The 18,734-nt window shown below is 45.9% G+C and overlaps 1 protein-coding gene across 1 annotated transcript in view; it reads left to right on the forward strand.

The window, feature by feature from the left end:
* Positions 1–18,734, forward strand: part of LOC124620087 (protein dachsous) — a 327,560-nt gene that overhangs the window by 279,398 nt on the left and 29,428 nt on the right. Inside the window, exon 22 of the mRNA XM_047146756.1 lies at positions 14,210–14,509. Coding sequence (XP_047002712.1) covers positions 14,210–14,509 — 300 coding nt within the window. The remainder of the gene's footprint in view (positions 1–14,209; positions 14,510–18,734) is intronic.

Genomic DNA, 18,734 nt, shown 5'->3' on the forward strand with positions numbered 1-18,734 from the left:
ATTGGATATGGTGCAGCCCTAAATACCATGATGCTATTTCCTGATGACTGGAAATGTTCTGTAAATAAATAATACTTTTGCGCAAATGGGATGATATAATTGAAGATCATAAAACTTTTAATTATTTCTCTGGTTACCAAATTCCTCAGATCTTCCTCATCAGTCCTCTGGCATTCACAACCGAGTGAGGCGGGGGAAGTGGTAACGCGGCGGACTCACATTCAGGAAAAATTGGTTTAAACTCCTGTCCGACCATCCTGATTTAGGTTTTCCGTTATTTCTCTAAGTCACTTAAGGCCAGGATGGTTCCTTTCAGAGGGCACGGCCGTTTTTCTTTCCTATTTTTCCTCACTCTGAGCGTGTGGCTGGTCTCTAAGCAATCTTAAACCATAATTTTCCGTTCTTCCTTTTTACATCAGCTGCTAATAAATGCTTGCTCTATACTGTTCCACACACAACGTTCTTCAACCATACGCATGCATGTTATTCCTGAACGTTTTGTAAACCCAGTCACCCAACTCCCACTACGTTGTCGAAGTAAGATTCTCCTTACTCCTCTACAGAAGCGCGAATTCGTCTTCTCTCTCTCTCTCTCTCTCTCTCTGCATCTTATGTCCTTTCTACTGTGGCCAGCGTCAGTTATTTTGTTGCCCAAATAGCAGAATTCAGCCAGTCATTGTGCGAGATGGACACTGGAGGAAGAAGCACGTCTCTTAACTCGCCTTGGAATCTTTTAGACTAAGTCTACCTGCAGTGGGAGACCCCTGTCTTCTAGCGTTTCCCATTAGCGTTCGTTGACCATTCCTCTGGCACATTTGCACTTACTAAACAAACGCGTGGTAAAATGCCCTGCTCCTCCTTACGTCTTTTCTATCTCTTGCTTTAATCCACCTCAAGAACTTCTCGAACGACGATTTTATTAGCGAACTCCTTCATTGGAGTCCACCCCTGTGTTACAGTAGATCTTAATCTGTGCTCTACCTGTTCAGTTTAAATCGAACCGATGCAGATTCAGATTCTTGAGCGTTGTGGCTGATTATAGTAACTGGTCAATGATCCCGAGTTTGTCGACTTGGTACGCGCACTGCATTGCGACGTATCAGCTGATACGTTTCTGTTCCTGAGTTACTGGAGTTTCATGCGTCTTGATTCAGAGACGTTGAGCGCGTCATGCCTGTTTTTTATTTGATCTATTTTAACGGAATGTGTGTTCTGGTACGATTGAGTAATCCTGTAAGTAGGTTGTACTTTTTTCGTCCTACATACGGAACCTATCACTAGTGGATGTACGACATTACCGACATTTCCCCCGAATATAAGGCGCCATTACACGTTGATGTACACGGTTGTGTTTTATCGTAACATCCAGACTAATGATATCATAGAACCACGCAACACACAATCAAATTTTTGTGTGATAATGCCCAAGGGGGGGGGGGGCATATTAACGGAAGTGTTTAAGTAGAAATCGGACTCCTGGAGAAAATGACTTCATTCGGGCACTAGATTTTCTTTCGGTTTTTGTTGTTCAAATGGCTTCAGAATTATTTTGTATTACCATTGAGTACCTTTAGGGTACGTCCTGTCTCTAAAACACACACACACATAGGCAGCCAACCAGAATGCAGCAAGACGTTTAGGGCCGTGCCCGCCAGTGATGCGTCTCAGTTTGACGTGACGTTTACGGGGCAGTAAACTGAGGTCGCTACGTCGGTAAGAAGCTCGGCCGCGGCTGACAGTGTAGTTGCGCTGAATTGTTCGCCGCAGGAACAGAGGGGGGAGGGGGGATGCATGGAGGTGGCCGAGGGCGGCCGCCAATCTAAACGCCAAGTGCAGACGGCCGATATTTACTGGCGCGCCGGGAAAAACACGCGCGCGCGCCCCTCTCTCTGTAGGTTTGCCTCTCCCCGGCGTGGCGCGCCGGTGGCGCCTCTCGCGGCGTAACATAATACCAGGAAATGTTTAGCATACGGCGGCGGCGGCTGTTAGTTTTTGAGTGATAGGAGTAAACAGTTTATGGCGGCCGTTCGCACAGAGCAGCGGGCGGCCACCTCGCTCTCTCCATTGTCAGAGCAGGCGAGGCCCGCCGTAAATTTCCTCACGAGTCCGTCCGTGCGAAATTATTTATCTGCGCGGCACATCGTCGATGCTTTTCAGCTGCGTCTCGGTCATCAGGTTGTGTTACTCGAGGCGACTTTGCCCCCTCTTTGTTAGACAGTGTCGGACAAAGTGCTTTGTGTGATGGAGTCGAGAACGCAAATGAATATTTAGACGTTCTAGCGAAGGTCTGTGTGACGCACACCGACGCCGACGTTGTAACAAGTTACCTTCCAGACGGTACGACACAGATACAAGCCATCGCTACGACATTGTAGTCGTTAGAAATCCAAAACTGTTTTCTTCAGAACGCGCCGGTGCGAGCAGGAGAATTGAGTCCGATGTTAAGGAATTTGTTTGCCCTATGCTTGTGGTCATAGTAATCAAACTTCGATTAAAAGTCATAGCTTTGATGAGGTCGTATACTGCATAAACACGGTGCTTCATTCATTGCTGTTGACCACTCAGCCTAACAGACATTTTCAAGTGTCTAGTAGCGGATACGGCTTTAAACGTCTCGCAGCTTTCTGGCTGTGTGTGTGTTTTTAGAGACAGAACATGCGCATGCCTAGTGATGCCAGAGGAACCACCTACTGACCTCGTCAAACCTGCGTTCTATGCTGTTAATATTCGAGTCTTTTTGCTTTTTTTGTTTTCATGTTGCTACTTCAATGTCAATTTCACTAGTTTTACGTCCGTAACCGTGGAATGAGACAGCAGTCATTCATCTATTAAAAGCCGAGGGACCGCAGGCTATACAATCATTTAAATAGTGCGCCTTATTCACCGATCTGAACCTAAAGGTCATGTTCAAGAGTTTTCAGTAACACAAAAACAGACATATACGAGGATATGGAAGAGGAGAAACACCTACATACAAATTGACAAACAGCACGCTTATACAATAAGTATATTAAAAGCAAAATCCATTTGTTTTTCGCTTTTCATTTCTCTTTTATAGGGGAGAGTGTTATACCTTGAACCCTTCTCAGATTTTCGTCCCTAGCCAGATCTGTAATAGAATTTTAATGTATTTTCGTATTCCATTTTTAAATGACGGCATTCATTTTTTGTGTGCTGTAGCTTTTTTGCGTAAATTACAAACTTACTCCTGAAATGTAAGGCTTTTACTCGTGTGAAATAATGTTCCGAGGTACATGATGGTCATATAACTAGGAAAAAATATGTCATTAAAAATCACAAGTTAGTTTAATTTGCAAAATAGAAATATAAGATATTGAAAACTGACACAAAATTTCCCTTTTTAAGACAGGTAAATATGTTACTACATTAAAAAATTTAGTTCATTTGGGAATATCTAATGTTCTTTAGCAGGAGGCTTTCTGTTTAAAGGTATAAGATGTTGCATGGCCGACAGAATTATGGCTTAACTGCCCATACCTTCTAGCTGGTTTAAAAAAATTTAGAATTTTATTACCTATAAAATTCTGTAATTGAAGAATTAAGAATATCTTCCAAATAGCTTAGGTTTGATGTATTGAACACCACTTAAAGGTGTAGGATCAGTAATATTGACAAATGCTGCGCAAATTACAACCTTGTGTCTCACAAAAACAAAAACAGCAGAAAATAGCGGAAACTACTTATGGCAGTCTTTAGTGCCCGATCCTTGGTGTGATTCTAAATCCGGTCACTAGATTGAAACACCGACGAAAATACTTCGAGTGTTATTATGTAAACTACATCAGAGTGCAACACCCTCTGCTATAATCGTAACTGCATAACCATTTTGATTTTGGTTTTGTTTGTAGATAATTCCATTCTTTCATATCCACATATAATTACGTCCTTTGTCGTGTTACAGTGTACACTTGGAAATAGCGATCAGCTTGAAACTGGGCACTGAACCATTATATTCAAATATAATAAATTATCAGTGGCAACATGACTTCGTTGAATTACTGAGATTGTTTAAAATCCAGTCCACGATTCGTAGTTACATGGAGATCGGGAGATGATATCTGCGAACAAAACGGGGAGTTTCGAACCATTAGCGGTAAAGGGACGCCGAAAAATTTAAAGGCTCGCTAAACTGCTTACCGCCATCACAGGCGTTATCTGGAGTTCTGTTTTCATCCCTGCGCTTTTTTGCTTACTTGTAGCGACTGCCGTCTCTCGTAGTTTTGAGCCCTTTGTTGTGTCCACGTAGCGCTTAGACTTATGTACCAGGCAAAGTAAACTGCGGTGTCGGTCGAGGAGCGAACCAACATCGCGACGTTCCACTTCCTGTAGTAAGCGTAGTTACTTCACAGAGCAAGCGGGCAGCGGTGCGTAAAGTACAGGGTGAGGCATAATGTCGATCGATTTTAAAAAGCCCGCGAATCGAGCTGCGTCGGAGAGAGGAGGAGGGGACAGTGTCGGTTACGTGTGGCGCGAATAATGGAGGGCTGGACCACACAGCATCGTGCGTACGCTGTCAGAGCATTTTATCAAAACAGTAGTTCGTACCAGCTGGCATGTCGTGCATTCCGCAACCACTTCAACATTAATCAACCTGCGCGATTAAAAAGTGGGTTGACAACATTGAGGAGACGGCGTCAACGACAAAGAAGAAAACTGTGCGCACACGTGAAAACTTCGAACGCGTGAGAGTTGCCACTGAGAGAAGTCCTCGTCGCTCAGCTCGCCGCCAGACTGCTACACTTAGAATTTCAAACAGGACGGTAAGAAAAATTTTACGCCAAGATTTGCACTTTCACCCCACAAAATCCAAATAGTTCAGTCCCTTAAGGAAACAAATTATGTGAGCCGAAGCCGGTTATGCCTAGAATTTTTGGACATGATTAATCAAGACGAGTACATCGTAAACCGTTTGTGGATGAATCATGAGACTCACTTCCATCTCCCCGGTTATGTGAACAAGCAGAAATTCCAATTTTGGAGTGACGTTAATCCTAGAGAACTGCATCAGCAACCACCGCATTCCGCAAAAGTTACTGTGTGGTGCGCCTTGTCTTCAAAAAATTGTTCAAATGGCTCTGAGCACTATGGGACTAGAACTTAGAACTAACTAAACTAAGGACATCACACACAGCCATGCCCGAGGCAGGATTCGAACCTGCGGCCGTAGCAGCAGCGCGGTTCCGGACTGAAGCTCGTAGAACCGTTCGGTCGCAACGGCCGGCGCCTTGTCTTCGTTAGGGATCATAGGACCATGCTTTTTCGAAACAGTGACTTTGAAGAGATACGCAGATATGTTGGAAAACTTTTTTACTCCACAACTTGCACACTACTAAGTGAACGATGAGACGTTTTTCCAGCAGGACGGGGCAACCTTCCACATTGCTCGAATAAGCATGAATATTGTCAATCGTTTGTTTCCAAATCATACGATCTTCTGAAATACGGATATTGCATGGTCCTCTCGTTCACCGGACCTCACAACGCGTGACTTTTTCTTGTGGTAGTCCGAAAAGCAAAGTTTACCAAGATAACCCTCCTCGAACAATTGAAGCCCTGAAAGAGCGGATCCGACAGCAAGTTGTTCAAATCCCACTGGCAGTGCTGCTCTGTGCGATGAGTCACTTCAAGATCCGGCTGGAGGAATGTGTGCGTCCGAACGGACGCCATGTTACCGGAGTTATCTTAAAAAATTTACCGATGTCTTACTATTGCAGAAAATGTTTTTACATTTATTTTTAGATTATGAAATGAAAATTTTTTTAACGAAGTATTTTTACTTAACAGCCTTTAAAAATGGCTCTTTATGATGCCTCACACTGTATCTTCTTGTTAGGCTCAAACGGATTGTGATTTATCTCGTTAAATGTACTGATAAACAAAATTGTGACCATACAAATCCTTGGTCAAAGAAGGATGGCATTGATATCTGGTAGTTAGAAATTCAAACTGTGCGTATTTGACCTTTAGGAGGCATCGATTTGTCGGCAAAGGCGAAATTAATCGCGACCGTTTCTTGCTGTAGAAACAGAAATACATTTCTGAAAGAAGTATAGATTCGTCGTTTATTTCGCCGCCTTCTCAACAACTGCAGCACGTCAGTTGCACACCGTACGTGTATGAAACGGCGGTGGTTACGTGTGCGATCTGACGCGACGACAAAGCACTGCATAGGGTGCAGGTAATTACCAGATGCCAGCGAAAGGCCAAGTGAGCGGACGCAAGCAAAGGGCGTTCGGTATGGTCAGGCGAACACCCGGAAAGTGACGTAAGCGCCTAGCGTGGTTCAGTCGCGTAAATCCGACTGCCGGTGTTTCCTGGCAGCCGTGAGCGGCGAGGGAGGGACTGCAGCGCTCTCGGGGGGCATCGCGACCGTTCCCGTCCGTCAGGCTCGCCTGGCTAACTCTCACGGACTCGGGTTCACCTGTCGCTTCACGTCGCCATCGCGCCTGACGAGTAAGCCGTCATATTCAGATGGCAAAGCAGCATGCGCCTAAGCTTTGCATCAACTGCGCTGTGCCGCTCCTGCTAATCCGAAATCATCCTTTGTCTTTGAAAGACGCGCCAACAAAGGTTTCCTGGCAGTTTGAAACTGTCAGATTGGGCGTCGAACCACGAGCTAACACTTGGGGAGAAGTGCTCTAACTGAGGGAGCTGCGCACGTGCGGTTCACGGATACAAAGTGCCAGCGCTTCTCCTCTGAGGTTTTAATCTTTCAGGACGTTTCAAACGAAAGTACACTCCGTAGCAGCTTGAAAACTTTATTCTTAGTAGATGGTCTGGATCTCGAACCCAAAACCGTACCTTCCTCCGGCAATGCTCTTAGCAACTAAGTTATCCGGGCACGACTCACGACCTCTCTTAACAGCTTCATTTGTGACAGTACCTGTCGCCTATTTCCCAAGTTTCAGAAAAGCTCCGCTACATATGTTGCTGGACCTACTTACGTTACGAGGGCTCGGCAGGGTAAAATAATATTTCTGGTCCTGCAGAAATCTCTACCACTTTATTCTTCAATGTGCAGACGTCGTTACGTTGCTCGAGCCTACTTCTGTGAGAAGCCGAGGACTTGAGTACAGCCAAACAGATTTATAACAGTACTCAGATACATAGACCTTTTCAACAAAAGAATCAAACAACTGACTGTCTCTTCCATCCGATTGGCATTCCTTTTTTCATATAACATTACTAACATTTATTCTACGAAGGTTCCTGCTTTAAGTATTCGTTGGAATGACGTACGGCGTTGGCATGTCTCTGCTGCACCTGTGCTGACGTCAGAGCGTCTGTCCCTGCCTCCAGAACACCGCACGAAGCCCAACGAATACCTCAAAAAGAAATTACACCGTACAAGCAGAACCTTTATCTATTAGACGTTACACAAACAAAACATTGATTAACCACATCTATGGACTGGTAATTCGTAATACTTCAGATTTACAGTATAGAACGTTTGTTCATTCATATTCAGTGCCGAGAGTACAGAAATTTTAAATCAAAGAAGATATGCGTAGGAATCTTCCCGTATTAAAACTCCGAATTTTCTATGCCCACACAACATACGCTGAAGAAAGGATATTGCGCAGAAATGGCTTCCAGTAACAATTTGAAGTTTCGGTCCGGCACGTAGTTTTATTTGCCACGATGGTTAAGAACATAGTATACTCCATCACAGACTGGAAGATTGATTCTGAAGACTGGCTTTAAGCTGTGGCTAAGCCAGTTTTCCGCCGTATCATTTCTTAGAGGACAATAGCCCTGCACGGTACAGAGGAGACTTCTGTGTACGGTATATTGGCAAGCGTAAGAGAAAAACTGGTAGAAGTGAATATGTGAGTGCGGGTCGTAATACCTGCGCAGCTCAGCTGATAACAACACTGTCTGGAGAGGGTTCCGGCACGCAGTTTCAGTGTGTGAGGAAATTTCAAACAGTGTACACCGCTGTAGAGAGAAAGGTGTATTTTTTTCAAACTGGTGCACGTGGCCCATCTGCATGGTATCTACAGAAGAGACTGTCTACACTACGTTTGTCCGGGCTCTTCTGGAGTATTTCTGCGTGGTGTGAATCCACATCATCAGATAGGACTGACAGAGGATATGGAAAAAAATCAAAGAAGTGCTGTTTGTTTTATATTATTGTGAAATAGGGGAGAGAATGCCACGGATATGAGCGTGGGTTGGGGTCTGAATCATTAAAACAAAGGCGTTTTTCATTGGGGCAGATCTTTTCACGAAATTTCAATCGCAAACTCTATTGCCCGAATGCGAAAATATTTTATTGCCGCGTACGTACATAAGAGGGAAATGATGATTTTAATGAAATAAGACAAATCAGAGCTTTCACTGAAAGATTTAAGTGCCTGCTTATCCCGCGTGCTGGGAATTGGTGGAGAAATAGCTCGAAGGTTGTTTGATGTACCATCTGCCAGACACTTAATTGTGAACTGCAGAGTTGTCATGTAGACGTAGTTGTAGAAATGGACGGATCCAGTTACCTTCATACAGATTATATTGGTGACAAATACCACGTCCTCGATACCATACAATAGCTCTTCAGTTCAGTTCTCTAGTCTCCTTCTTTACGTTCCTCACATTCTTGACCCAGAACTGCAAAGAAAAAGTGATTTCTGTTTAAGCTCCGATTTTGTATCTGCGTGACTTCACGCGGCGCATTTTACAGTTGTTCATATCATCTCACAGTTCTTCGTTGTATTATTTTTTTTTTTTTCGCAACATCGCATTGCGTTACTGTTTCTAGCTTAAAGTTGTTTCAAACTGAGAAAATTTAAGAGTATGTACGCGCTAATTTGATTTTCCTTCCGGTGACAGCAGTTAGTAGCTATGCAGTGCAGCCTTTAGGTTTATTAGTAGATGAGCAGCTGCGGCCTCTTCGTCTGATTCGGCGCGTTACCAGCTCCGTAGCGTCGGCGTCTGCGTCGCGAGGCAGGCGTGGCGTTCTTTGTGTCTGCTCGTAAAACCCGGCCCGGCGCCTGCGCCTCATAAGTTGCCGATATGTTTCGAGCTAAACAGCAGGTGGAGATGATCGCTTATTATATACGGCGCTTTCGCCAGGAGATCACTGCTAATTAGCCACTCGGGAAAAACTTTTGCCCGCGGAAACCGAGTCTGTCGGCACGAAAAACTAGTCCGGCAGCACGGACGTAGGCCCGTCCTGCAACGCACGGCCGCAGGAACCGGACAGGCGAGAGATCTCGCCGCCGTGGGAGTCGCGCGACCGATTCGTTCGAGAACGTAGAGGACACGGGCGCCGCGCCCGCAAAATCGCCGCCGCTTCCCCCTCCGCCCGCAGACGCTCCGCGGCAGCTGTGCGCATCCCTCTCCTCTGGCGCACCGCATTACACGCCGTAAATTCTTGCATGAGGTACTTACCTGTCAGGTAACTATTTCGGGTAAGTGCTCGGTTTCTGCTTTACTTTTATGCACGCGAGCCCATCGTGCGCCGAGTGCTTTTTGTTGCCGCCGCCTCCTGCGAGAAGCTCTGCGAACAATCGTCCCTGCTACCTGTCGGACCCGTACTCGCCAGCCGACCCACTGACACGTGCGGCGTCGGCTCGGTGGGCAGCTGCGACACGTTCCGGAGCGCAGCCACTGCTCACCCTGAGACATTACTGGCGCTGGTGCCACCCACTAGAGGAACCAACAGAAAAGTGATCTGGCGGACAGGGTGGGCAGCAACCTGCGGTCGTTTGCTGACAATGTTGTGGTGTACGGTAATGTATCGAAGATGGGTGACGCATGAGCGTCTAGGGAAGTGATTCCAGTGGTGGTTTCTCGTTGCCTTCCACTGGTGATGAGGAAATGATACTGAGGACAACACAACACCCAGTCCCTGAGCGGAGAAAATCTCCGACCCAGCTGGGAATCGAACCCGGGCCTCTTGGCGTGACAGACCGCCGCGCTGACCACTCAGCTATCGGGGCGGACTGACTGTAGGAGGATACATGATAGCTTAGACAAAATTTCTAGTTTGTATGATGAATGGCAGGTAGCTCTGAAGGTAGAAAAATGTAAGTTAGTACGCATAAGTAGGAAAACCAAACCCTGAGGTGCGGATATAGCGTTAGTAGTGTTCTGCTTGACACTGTCACGTCGTTTAAATATCTGGGAGCTACGTTGCAAAGCGATATGAAGTGGAACGAGCATGCGATGATTGTGGTAGAGAAGGTGACTGGTCGATTTCGGTTTATTGGGCGAATTCTAGGAAAGAGCGATTTACCTCGAAAGGAGACTGCATCTAGGACGCTAGTGCGGCCTATTCTTGAGTGCTGCTCGAGTGCTTGGGATCCCTACAAGGTCGGATGAAAGGAAGACATCGAAGCAATTCAGAGGCGGGCTACTAGCTTTGTTACTGGTAGGTTTGAACATCTTGCAAGTGTTAGGGCATTTTCGGGAACTCAAATGCAAATCCCTGGAGGGAAGGCGACGTTCTTTTCAAGGAATACTATTTAGAATATTTAGAGAAGCGGCATTTGAAGCTGACTGCAGAACGATTCTGTTGCCTCCAACATACACTGCGCGTAAGGAACACGAAGATAGGATACGAGAAATTAGGGCTCATACGTAGACATATAGACAGCAGTTTTTCCTTCGTTCTATTTGCGAGTGGAACAGGAGAGGAAATGACCAGTCGTACCCTCCGCCACGCGCCGTATGGTGGATTGCGATACTATCGATGTAGACAGATGTAGAAACTGCTTTCGAAGGAAGGAAGGTTAGGGTCTAACAAGATCTAGGTCATCAGGGACGGTTCGTCATTCGACTGTTATTTGTTGTATCGCAACATTTTCTTCCCTCGAAGCAAACCTTCTGCGTCTGGTAAAGCCAGTACATTCACCCTGAATCAAGATTCTTCATTTCAGTGGCTTCCGGTAGATGCTTCACGAAATTCATTGTTCACAAATATCTATTATAAAATATTGTTGGGCATGACTGCACAGTAGTAGAAAACTAAACTCGAATAATTTTCCGACGTAGGTGGCCAACGTTTGCGGAGGAATTCCTCCAGTAAATCCACCCCCCCCCCCTCTCCTCTCCTCGCACCGGCGAGCTGTGAGCACACAAGAGGGAATGACGGCAGAAGGAGTGCTTTCACAACCACACGCAGTCCGCATTAGAGTCAACTCGCCAGTTCAATAGGCGAGCTGCGGGCCAGCTTTCTTGTGTCCCACTGTGTGACTAGCGAAAATACAGTGACCTGTGGCTGGTAGAACAGTTCCACAGAACTGCTGAAGAAAAACGGCCTTTATCTCTGGCGCACCTAATCATACCGTTTGAAAAATTAAATTTTACTTGGGATTCGAAGAAATGTTGTAAACTGCTCACCCACATTTTTCACAAAATAACTCGTACACCCCTTGATCTGATAAATTCGAAGAATATATGAATGTTGTAACCCTTTTATGTACTGATTGAATATTAATCCTTTGGAAGTCATTAAGTTGATACTGGCACTGCCACTGATGATGAAACAGCGGAAACATGTTCTATGTAGCGTTCGCCAAAATAAATACAGAGGTATTTGACGCAGTGGTTAAAACATTGAATTCGTATAGGGAACAAAGGAGATTTATGTTCGCGTCTAGGACTTTCAAATGATGGTTTTCCGAAGTTTTGTGATACCATCTACACACCTACAGGTGTTTCATGCTCCATCTTTGTACAACTGAGATAATGTTTCATCCACAATGACGAAACTTTAAAACGTGACGTCCTTTCCGTGCCAGAGCGTATCAGGGCGTGCTGAAAAGCAGTGCCTCCGTTTTTTTACATGACAATTAAAACCTTTTTAAATAAAGCAAAAGTTATTAACGCTCTCCACCTTTATTCTTCACGTCTACATATTTGCAGCGCTCTGCCGCTGGAGACATCCGAACTGTATCGTGTAAAATGGCGGTGTGTAATGTAACTATGCCGGTGCGTGAGAAACAGGGTGCCGTAGTCGAGTTTCGAATTCGAAGAGTTCGTCCACACACGGAGCGCCATCAATCTCAGCATGACAATGCGAGACAACGTACAAGCAGACACCTGGGCTTCGCTGCCATCGATAATCGCCCACACAGTTCCGAATTGGCGCCTCCAGCAAAGTCAAAATAACTGGTCTCTCGTTTGGAGAAAAATGTTCGGCACCGTGTTGAGAAATGAATACGTAGACACGAACAAAAAATTTGTAGACTGTTCACAACGTTTGTTATTAGCTTTAGGAATTATCACATAATAAAATCGGAGGCATTAACTTTCAGCACGCCCTCGCAAGTAGTGAACATGTGCCCCCATTTAGGAATCGTGGCGAGTGACGAGTGGAGTTCATATTGCATATTTGAAAAGAGAAGCTTTCAGATTTTATGAGAACAGGGGAAAAATGTATTCTTTATCATGTTATACGTGGAAGAAAATAAACATGACTGGCGCAGATAACTCTTTTAATTTGTCTTTTCAATCGCAGTTTACATATTCCTGTAAAGAAACGCTTCCATCTACGAATACGCTTTTAATTTGGAGCACAGACTATACTGCCAACTCGGAAACGCAGAGCGGCGCGTGTGAGCTGGCGGCCGGGTTCAAGGCGACGGAGGCGATGACAAAGGGCTGACGATGCCGTCATTACGGCGGCTCTGCACGCAGCTCCTGCACAAGCGATCGCCATGCCGCGCGCGGCATGCCTGCTGCCGCCGAGGCGCATCCCAAAGGCCGCTCGCTACCCTGTGCGACGCCGGCCACAGCGCGCCCTCGCCGGTACAGACGCCTCCTTTAACCTCGCGCGCCTAGGGTCACAAGTCACTAGGTAGACACCCGTTAGAGAGCGAGACAGACAGGCACTTTAGTGCAACCAACTGTTACACTGCAGTGGCAAGAAGGCAAAGACTCAAAGACACGTATCAAACAGGTATACCACATACGAAACTCATTTTTCGGTTATAGCTGTAGAAGTTTTTATTTGGCCATTGCAATTTAGGGTTACGCTATTATCAAGCACAAGCAATACAACATATGAGTGTAATTAAGAGCGAGACGACAATAGACTCTGTTACCTGTTACACGTACTTACAAATATTAGATGCATACAAGTAACTGTAAACATGTAGCATTGTCTCCAATTAACAAATCGAGAGTATACACGATACATATAATGCCACGGATTCAAGCTGAATGTGAGCACGGAGGTCGTCACGGCACAGAGAATCACTGAAACAAGTAAAATAACGCCTAAACTTCGGCTGTTCACATACAGAGTGAAATAGAAGCGTGGCTGTGCAACGTAAGTTAACAAGGCGCAAAGGTAAGAAGGACAGAAGTATGTAACTACAGACTGACTAGTCAGAGCTCCCACTCTAGCCACATATAACAAAACACTAATTCCCGCGGAACAAACTAGCATCTTGGTTCATTTATCCAATCGTAGCACGAGACGCGAGGTTCTTAGAACGAAGTACGAACGTCGGTCAACAGAAGCCACAGGGCGGAATGTTAAAAGCTAATTTTAGTTGTTACCTGCGATCTCTAGTTGCGACTCGTCACCGAAATCGCAGCAGAACTAGACAACGTGACACACGGTTCTCAGAAAGAAGTACGAACTTCGGCCAAACACATGGCACACGCATTTGAGTGTTAAATGGTACTTTAGGTGCTAGTTGCTAAAAGCGACTTCTTGTTGTGACTGAAATTGGTGGTAGATGCTGTAAATTTGCTAATGTGAAAAACTGTGACTTTTCAGTCACAGTGATTTATAAGAGACATGTGATTTCTTGCCCTCGCCTACTGCAGATTGCCGATGGAAATCGCCCCGCACCTGCCTTCTTACGTGCACAGCACTACAATAAATGTGTATATCATCAGCGGAGCCGGCCGCGGTGGCCGAGCGGTTCTAGACGCTTCAGTCCGGAACCGCGCGACCGCTACGGTCGCAGGTTGGAATCCTGCCTCGGGCATGGATGTGTGTGATGTCCTTAGGTTAGTTAGGTGTAAGTAGTTCTAAGTTCTAGGGGACTGATGGCCTCAGATGTTAAGTCCCATAGTGCTCAGAGCCATTTGAACCATTTATCATCAGCGACTCTCGGTGTTTCTTAAATACATTTTCTAGATGACACAGGTTGGCTCCGAACACGCTGCGACGCGACGGTGCGCGTCGCGCGAAACGGGCGGGTGTGTAAACGGCCGTGTGGTGTGTGTTCAGGCACGGAAGTGGGCGCGGTGCTGACGGCGGTGACGGCCAACGACGTGGACACGAACCCGCCGCTGACGTACAGCCTGGAGGAGCAGCCGGGCGCCGAGGGCTTCTTCAGCGTGGACCGGTTCAGCGGGCGCGTCACGCTCGTGCGCCGCCTCGACTTCGAGCAGCGGCGGCAGTTCCGGCTGCGCGTCGCCGCCTCCGACACGGCGCACCGCGCCGCCACCACGCTCACCGTCTCCGTGTCCGACGTCAACGACAACGCGCCCGTCTTCTCGCGCGCCCACTACGAGGCCACGCTGCCCGGTGAGTGCCGGCCGCCTACTTGCCGCATTCCGCGCAGGGAAAAGTGCAAAAACTGCTTTTCGTGTTTACAGAGGTATAAACGCACAACACAGATTATAAAGCGAAATATTTCAAAAATTCGCTGTGATACTAAATTCTTACAACACTAGATACTATAGATACTAATGTTGATTAGCTTAGCATATTTGGAGTTGCGTGTAGTATTATCAGAAATGGGAGAAATAAAGAAAGAGGAGAAGATTGAAATTGCAGCGACAATAGCAATAGCTATTCAGAAAGAACAACTTTCAATATAGGACTATGTACAACAAGGTGCTGGGAGAAGTGCGTGTGATTGGGGAGGGGGGGGGGTGGCATTATAATGAAGGGCGTTAGGGCATTAACAATAACAGTATTACTCGTGGTGCGTGATATTTTAAATTATGTACCTCGCACAATTGTCATGAGAAGAATTGTAGCCTATAGAAAGGGGAACAGCAGTTCCACTGGTGCAGATGATCTCATCAGAGACGTCTTGCACAACATCGTCGATGCAGTCTGACAGAGAGGGGACGAAATAACAACAGAGGCGTACAACTGCCAGTTGACTCTTCGAAGCGACAGACGTGATAGTCAGTCCGTCTGGTGGTGGCATGGAGGTGACAGGGTAACTAGAAAGTGGCCATTGTCACAAGGTTCGTCGTGTGGTGACCAATGTAGCGAAGCCATGAGTACGGCAGGGCGGCACCGAACTGGGTAGGGGCACCGTCACTGATGACACACAGTTTACTATCAGTAAGAAGATGATGAATAAGAAGGCTCCTACCAGATCAAGTGGTACTCTCCCACAGAAGTCCCAAGCAGGAGGAAAGGGGGGGGGGGCAATTATTGGATTGAGGTGCCCAGTTCATTGTTAGTAAGCGACCTGCTGGAGGTAAATGAATATTACAAATAGTGATCGCTGAGGTCGTTCGCAACCACACCGATATTGCTTCCAACTTGGTACGAAGGAGAGTCCACTCACAAAATCTGTGTGAACCAATGTATAGAGCCATCCAAACGCCGTCTCAGCGGCAGCAGACTTTCCACAGAATCAGAAAAATACGGAGCATACGGGGAATGGTCATTGGTGAAATATGTTTCTCGTAGAGCTATGCAAACTGAAGAAGAGGAGGAAGCAAGTGTCGTAGTTTTGGCAGGTGCCAGTAACGTCCGTTACAATTCCACTGAATGATCACATTAGAGGTGCCCAGGTAAGATGTAAAAATGCTAGGAAGCCTCGTCATTCCTCAGAGTCACTATCTGTCACCAATGGGGATGGAACCGAATCAATGAGCATTCGTTCGGAATCTGACTGCGTGGGGGAGGGTGCGGGAGAGGTGATCTGGCACCTCCAGGGTCACTGGAGTAGTCTTGTCTCGATTATTCTTCTCCTTATCCTCCTCATGCTCTCTGTCTTTCTCTTCCTCTTCCTTTGCAGCTTTTGGTGGCTGAGGTTCCTGAAAGGGCCTCTCCAAGACGAGTGCGGGTACAGATGAAGAGTGCGCAGCCCTGGCACCCAAATGCCGCAGTTCCTTCAGCCATTACTTGTCGTCAGGCCTCTGATCCGTGGGCTTCTGGGGAGAGGGTCCAAACAAGCAACCCTGTTGTTTCTGGAGTTGGAAGATGCTTTTGACACCGTTGCCACAGTAATCGCAAGAGAGGAGGACAGTGGATGATCTGTTGAGAAAAAAAACGAGGTAGTGTGGGTGATGGCTGTGACTTTCGTATGATTATCATGTCAACAGGACGCAGTCATTCATATATTTTTGATGCCTCAGTTTATTACAGCTGGTCAAGAGATTTACGTTCTTGTATCTCAGTAAACTACTGAGCGATTACAATGATCTTCAATATAGTTGACACACCAAGGCAGTTTTTCATAAGAAATATCTTTGTGCATGATCGTCTGCTGTTTCTGCATTTTGGCTCCGCCATGCAGTGGTATTACAAATGACCACATTGCGCGTATCGGAAGCACTTCATGGGCAGTGAGACTTATGGTTTCACGTCACACATGTACACCATGTCTCTGTATCTATTCTATTACCCTTTGGACATTTTGGACGCATCAGACAAAATGTACAGTTCATTGCTCAAGATTAGCCTGTAGCTCCTCGTCTGAGAAGAGAGTAAGGTCTCAGTGGAAAATGACTCCTTGGCCCATATTTAAAGTTTTGTATGCAGCAATGATCAGTAGTGTGTCACCCAGACGTTCACATGCCTGAAGAGCTGTAGTTTGTACACCAGAGGATCGTTTAACTAGTAATGATCCATTCCATATTTTCCCCAATGATTCAGCTTTTTCGAGTTTATCTTCATTGTGTTCCATAAAAAATAATGGCTTTATTGCATCAGTTCGGGTACATACTAAGTATTGGGTAAATTGTTTCACTCCTAAACATGTGCCTTGTCCCTGCTCCCATGAGGTAGCCAGGATAGGGGAAGCAGTAGAATTGTAACTGTCCACAATGAACGTTCTATACTCGTCTCATGAGACGCTCGGATCAGAACGGCGGCTGTTGGTTTGGTTTAATTTGGTTTGTTTCACGTGCAAAACGTCCACCCTAATGCCACCTGTTCAAATGAAGAACTTTCTCCACAAGTGTCATTGACCCACGGAAAAGGTCATCTGGCATGATGACCGTTGCTGGGAATCCTCATGCCCCAAGACGACAGGTATCTCATCGTTGGCATACGTGGGAAGTTAGCTGCTCGGGCGTGAGCATTGTAACCCCTGCGGTGTCAGGGGCTGTACCGAAAGGATACATAACGACCCCACCAAATTGTATTGTCTGCCACGTTGGCTTTTAAGCGCATTTACGAGTCTACACAGTTGTTGTGTGCAGATAATCTTGAACACTGCCTACAGTAGACTCTATTTAAGGTGTTCTGCCCCAGTCTGTCACACTTTACAAAAGAATTTGGAGAATGAAGGTCAAACCCAGAAGGGGACCAAAAATTACTTCAGCCAAGAAATGATGTAATGTAAATGACTATGTCGAGAAAGGAAAGCAGAACGTAGGGGATAGCTGGGCCGACATCAAAGGCTGTCATCATGAGAAAGTAAATAAGGAAAGGAAGGCTAGTCTGAGATGAGAGATTTCAGCACAAGAAAGAAAGTAGGTGTTGCAATAGCTTGGGGTCCCGTGCTCACCACGCACATATCACAAATCATAAGATCCCTGAGAGGCTCTTCATGCACGTGTTTTACACACACTTGTGTAATCTCCTGTTTTATACAGACAAGTTTTCGTACCTCATCTGGTCATTAAGTACTGACACTCTTCTGTAGCAGAATATTTCAAATTCTTCCAGTACCTGACTTGCATGTGGAGGTGTCTCGGTGTGTCGTGAAGGCTCAGTGGTCCTCGAGAGCACTAAAAAGAAAAAAAGGAGAAACGTAGTTGCAGGAACGCCTTGCTCTTCCATTACGTGATACTAAATTACCTAGGCAAACGTACAGGAAAACAATTGCAAGTTTCCACTATGCTATGAATACAGAGAGGCTCTGAATATCGTAATATCTACGGCACTGAAATTAATTCTTAAGAAACAAGTTCAAATACATTTCCTGTCGTCGTCATTTATTTGCTCATTGCAATTTGCTTGAACTACTTACATTATTTATCATTGCCTACCTGAGCTGAAATTCCATTTCAAATACCCTGATCTGGATGTGAACACAACATTTATTTCCCCCTCTTCCCCACTTCCTTCCTACCTTTTATCTCAAATGTAGGCATGTCCCACACATCTTGCCTTATTTCACCATCCATATGACAGACTTGCATCAAAAACGTTGCTTTTCGAAATATACAGAAATCGCGACCAACCGTATAACAAAGTTGATAGCTGGCATCGACAACTAGAACCGTAAGTGACGGAGTGTTCAGCAACGACGCACTGTTTCGTACAGTCTACAGAACTTGCTGTCTCTAAGGGCAGCGTGGGCCCTTTACACCACACACAGCAGAAAACCCGATAATGTTTGCTGGAATATCAGTAGCTCTCTGTATGTGTCAGAATTCCTCCCAGTGAAAAGAATCGTAGACCACAGTGCTCGTGCACTATAAATGCGGGGCCGATTTTATTTTACTTTACTTTCACTCAAATTCAGAGCGGTGAGCTTCAGTCTCTATGTGTTTGATTATTTCTAGGTTGGAACACGTGCTCCTCGTGCCGTAGTGTTCTCTAAAATGGAGGC

The sequence above is a fragment of the Schistocerca americana genome, chromosome 6 (assembly GCF_021461395.2).
Source record: "Schistocerca americana isolate TAMUIC-IGC-003095 chromosome 6, iqSchAmer2.1, whole genome shotgun sequence".
Classification (NCBI taxonomy): domain Eukaryota; kingdom Metazoa; phylum Arthropoda; class Insecta; order Orthoptera; family Acrididae; genus Schistocerca; species Schistocerca americana.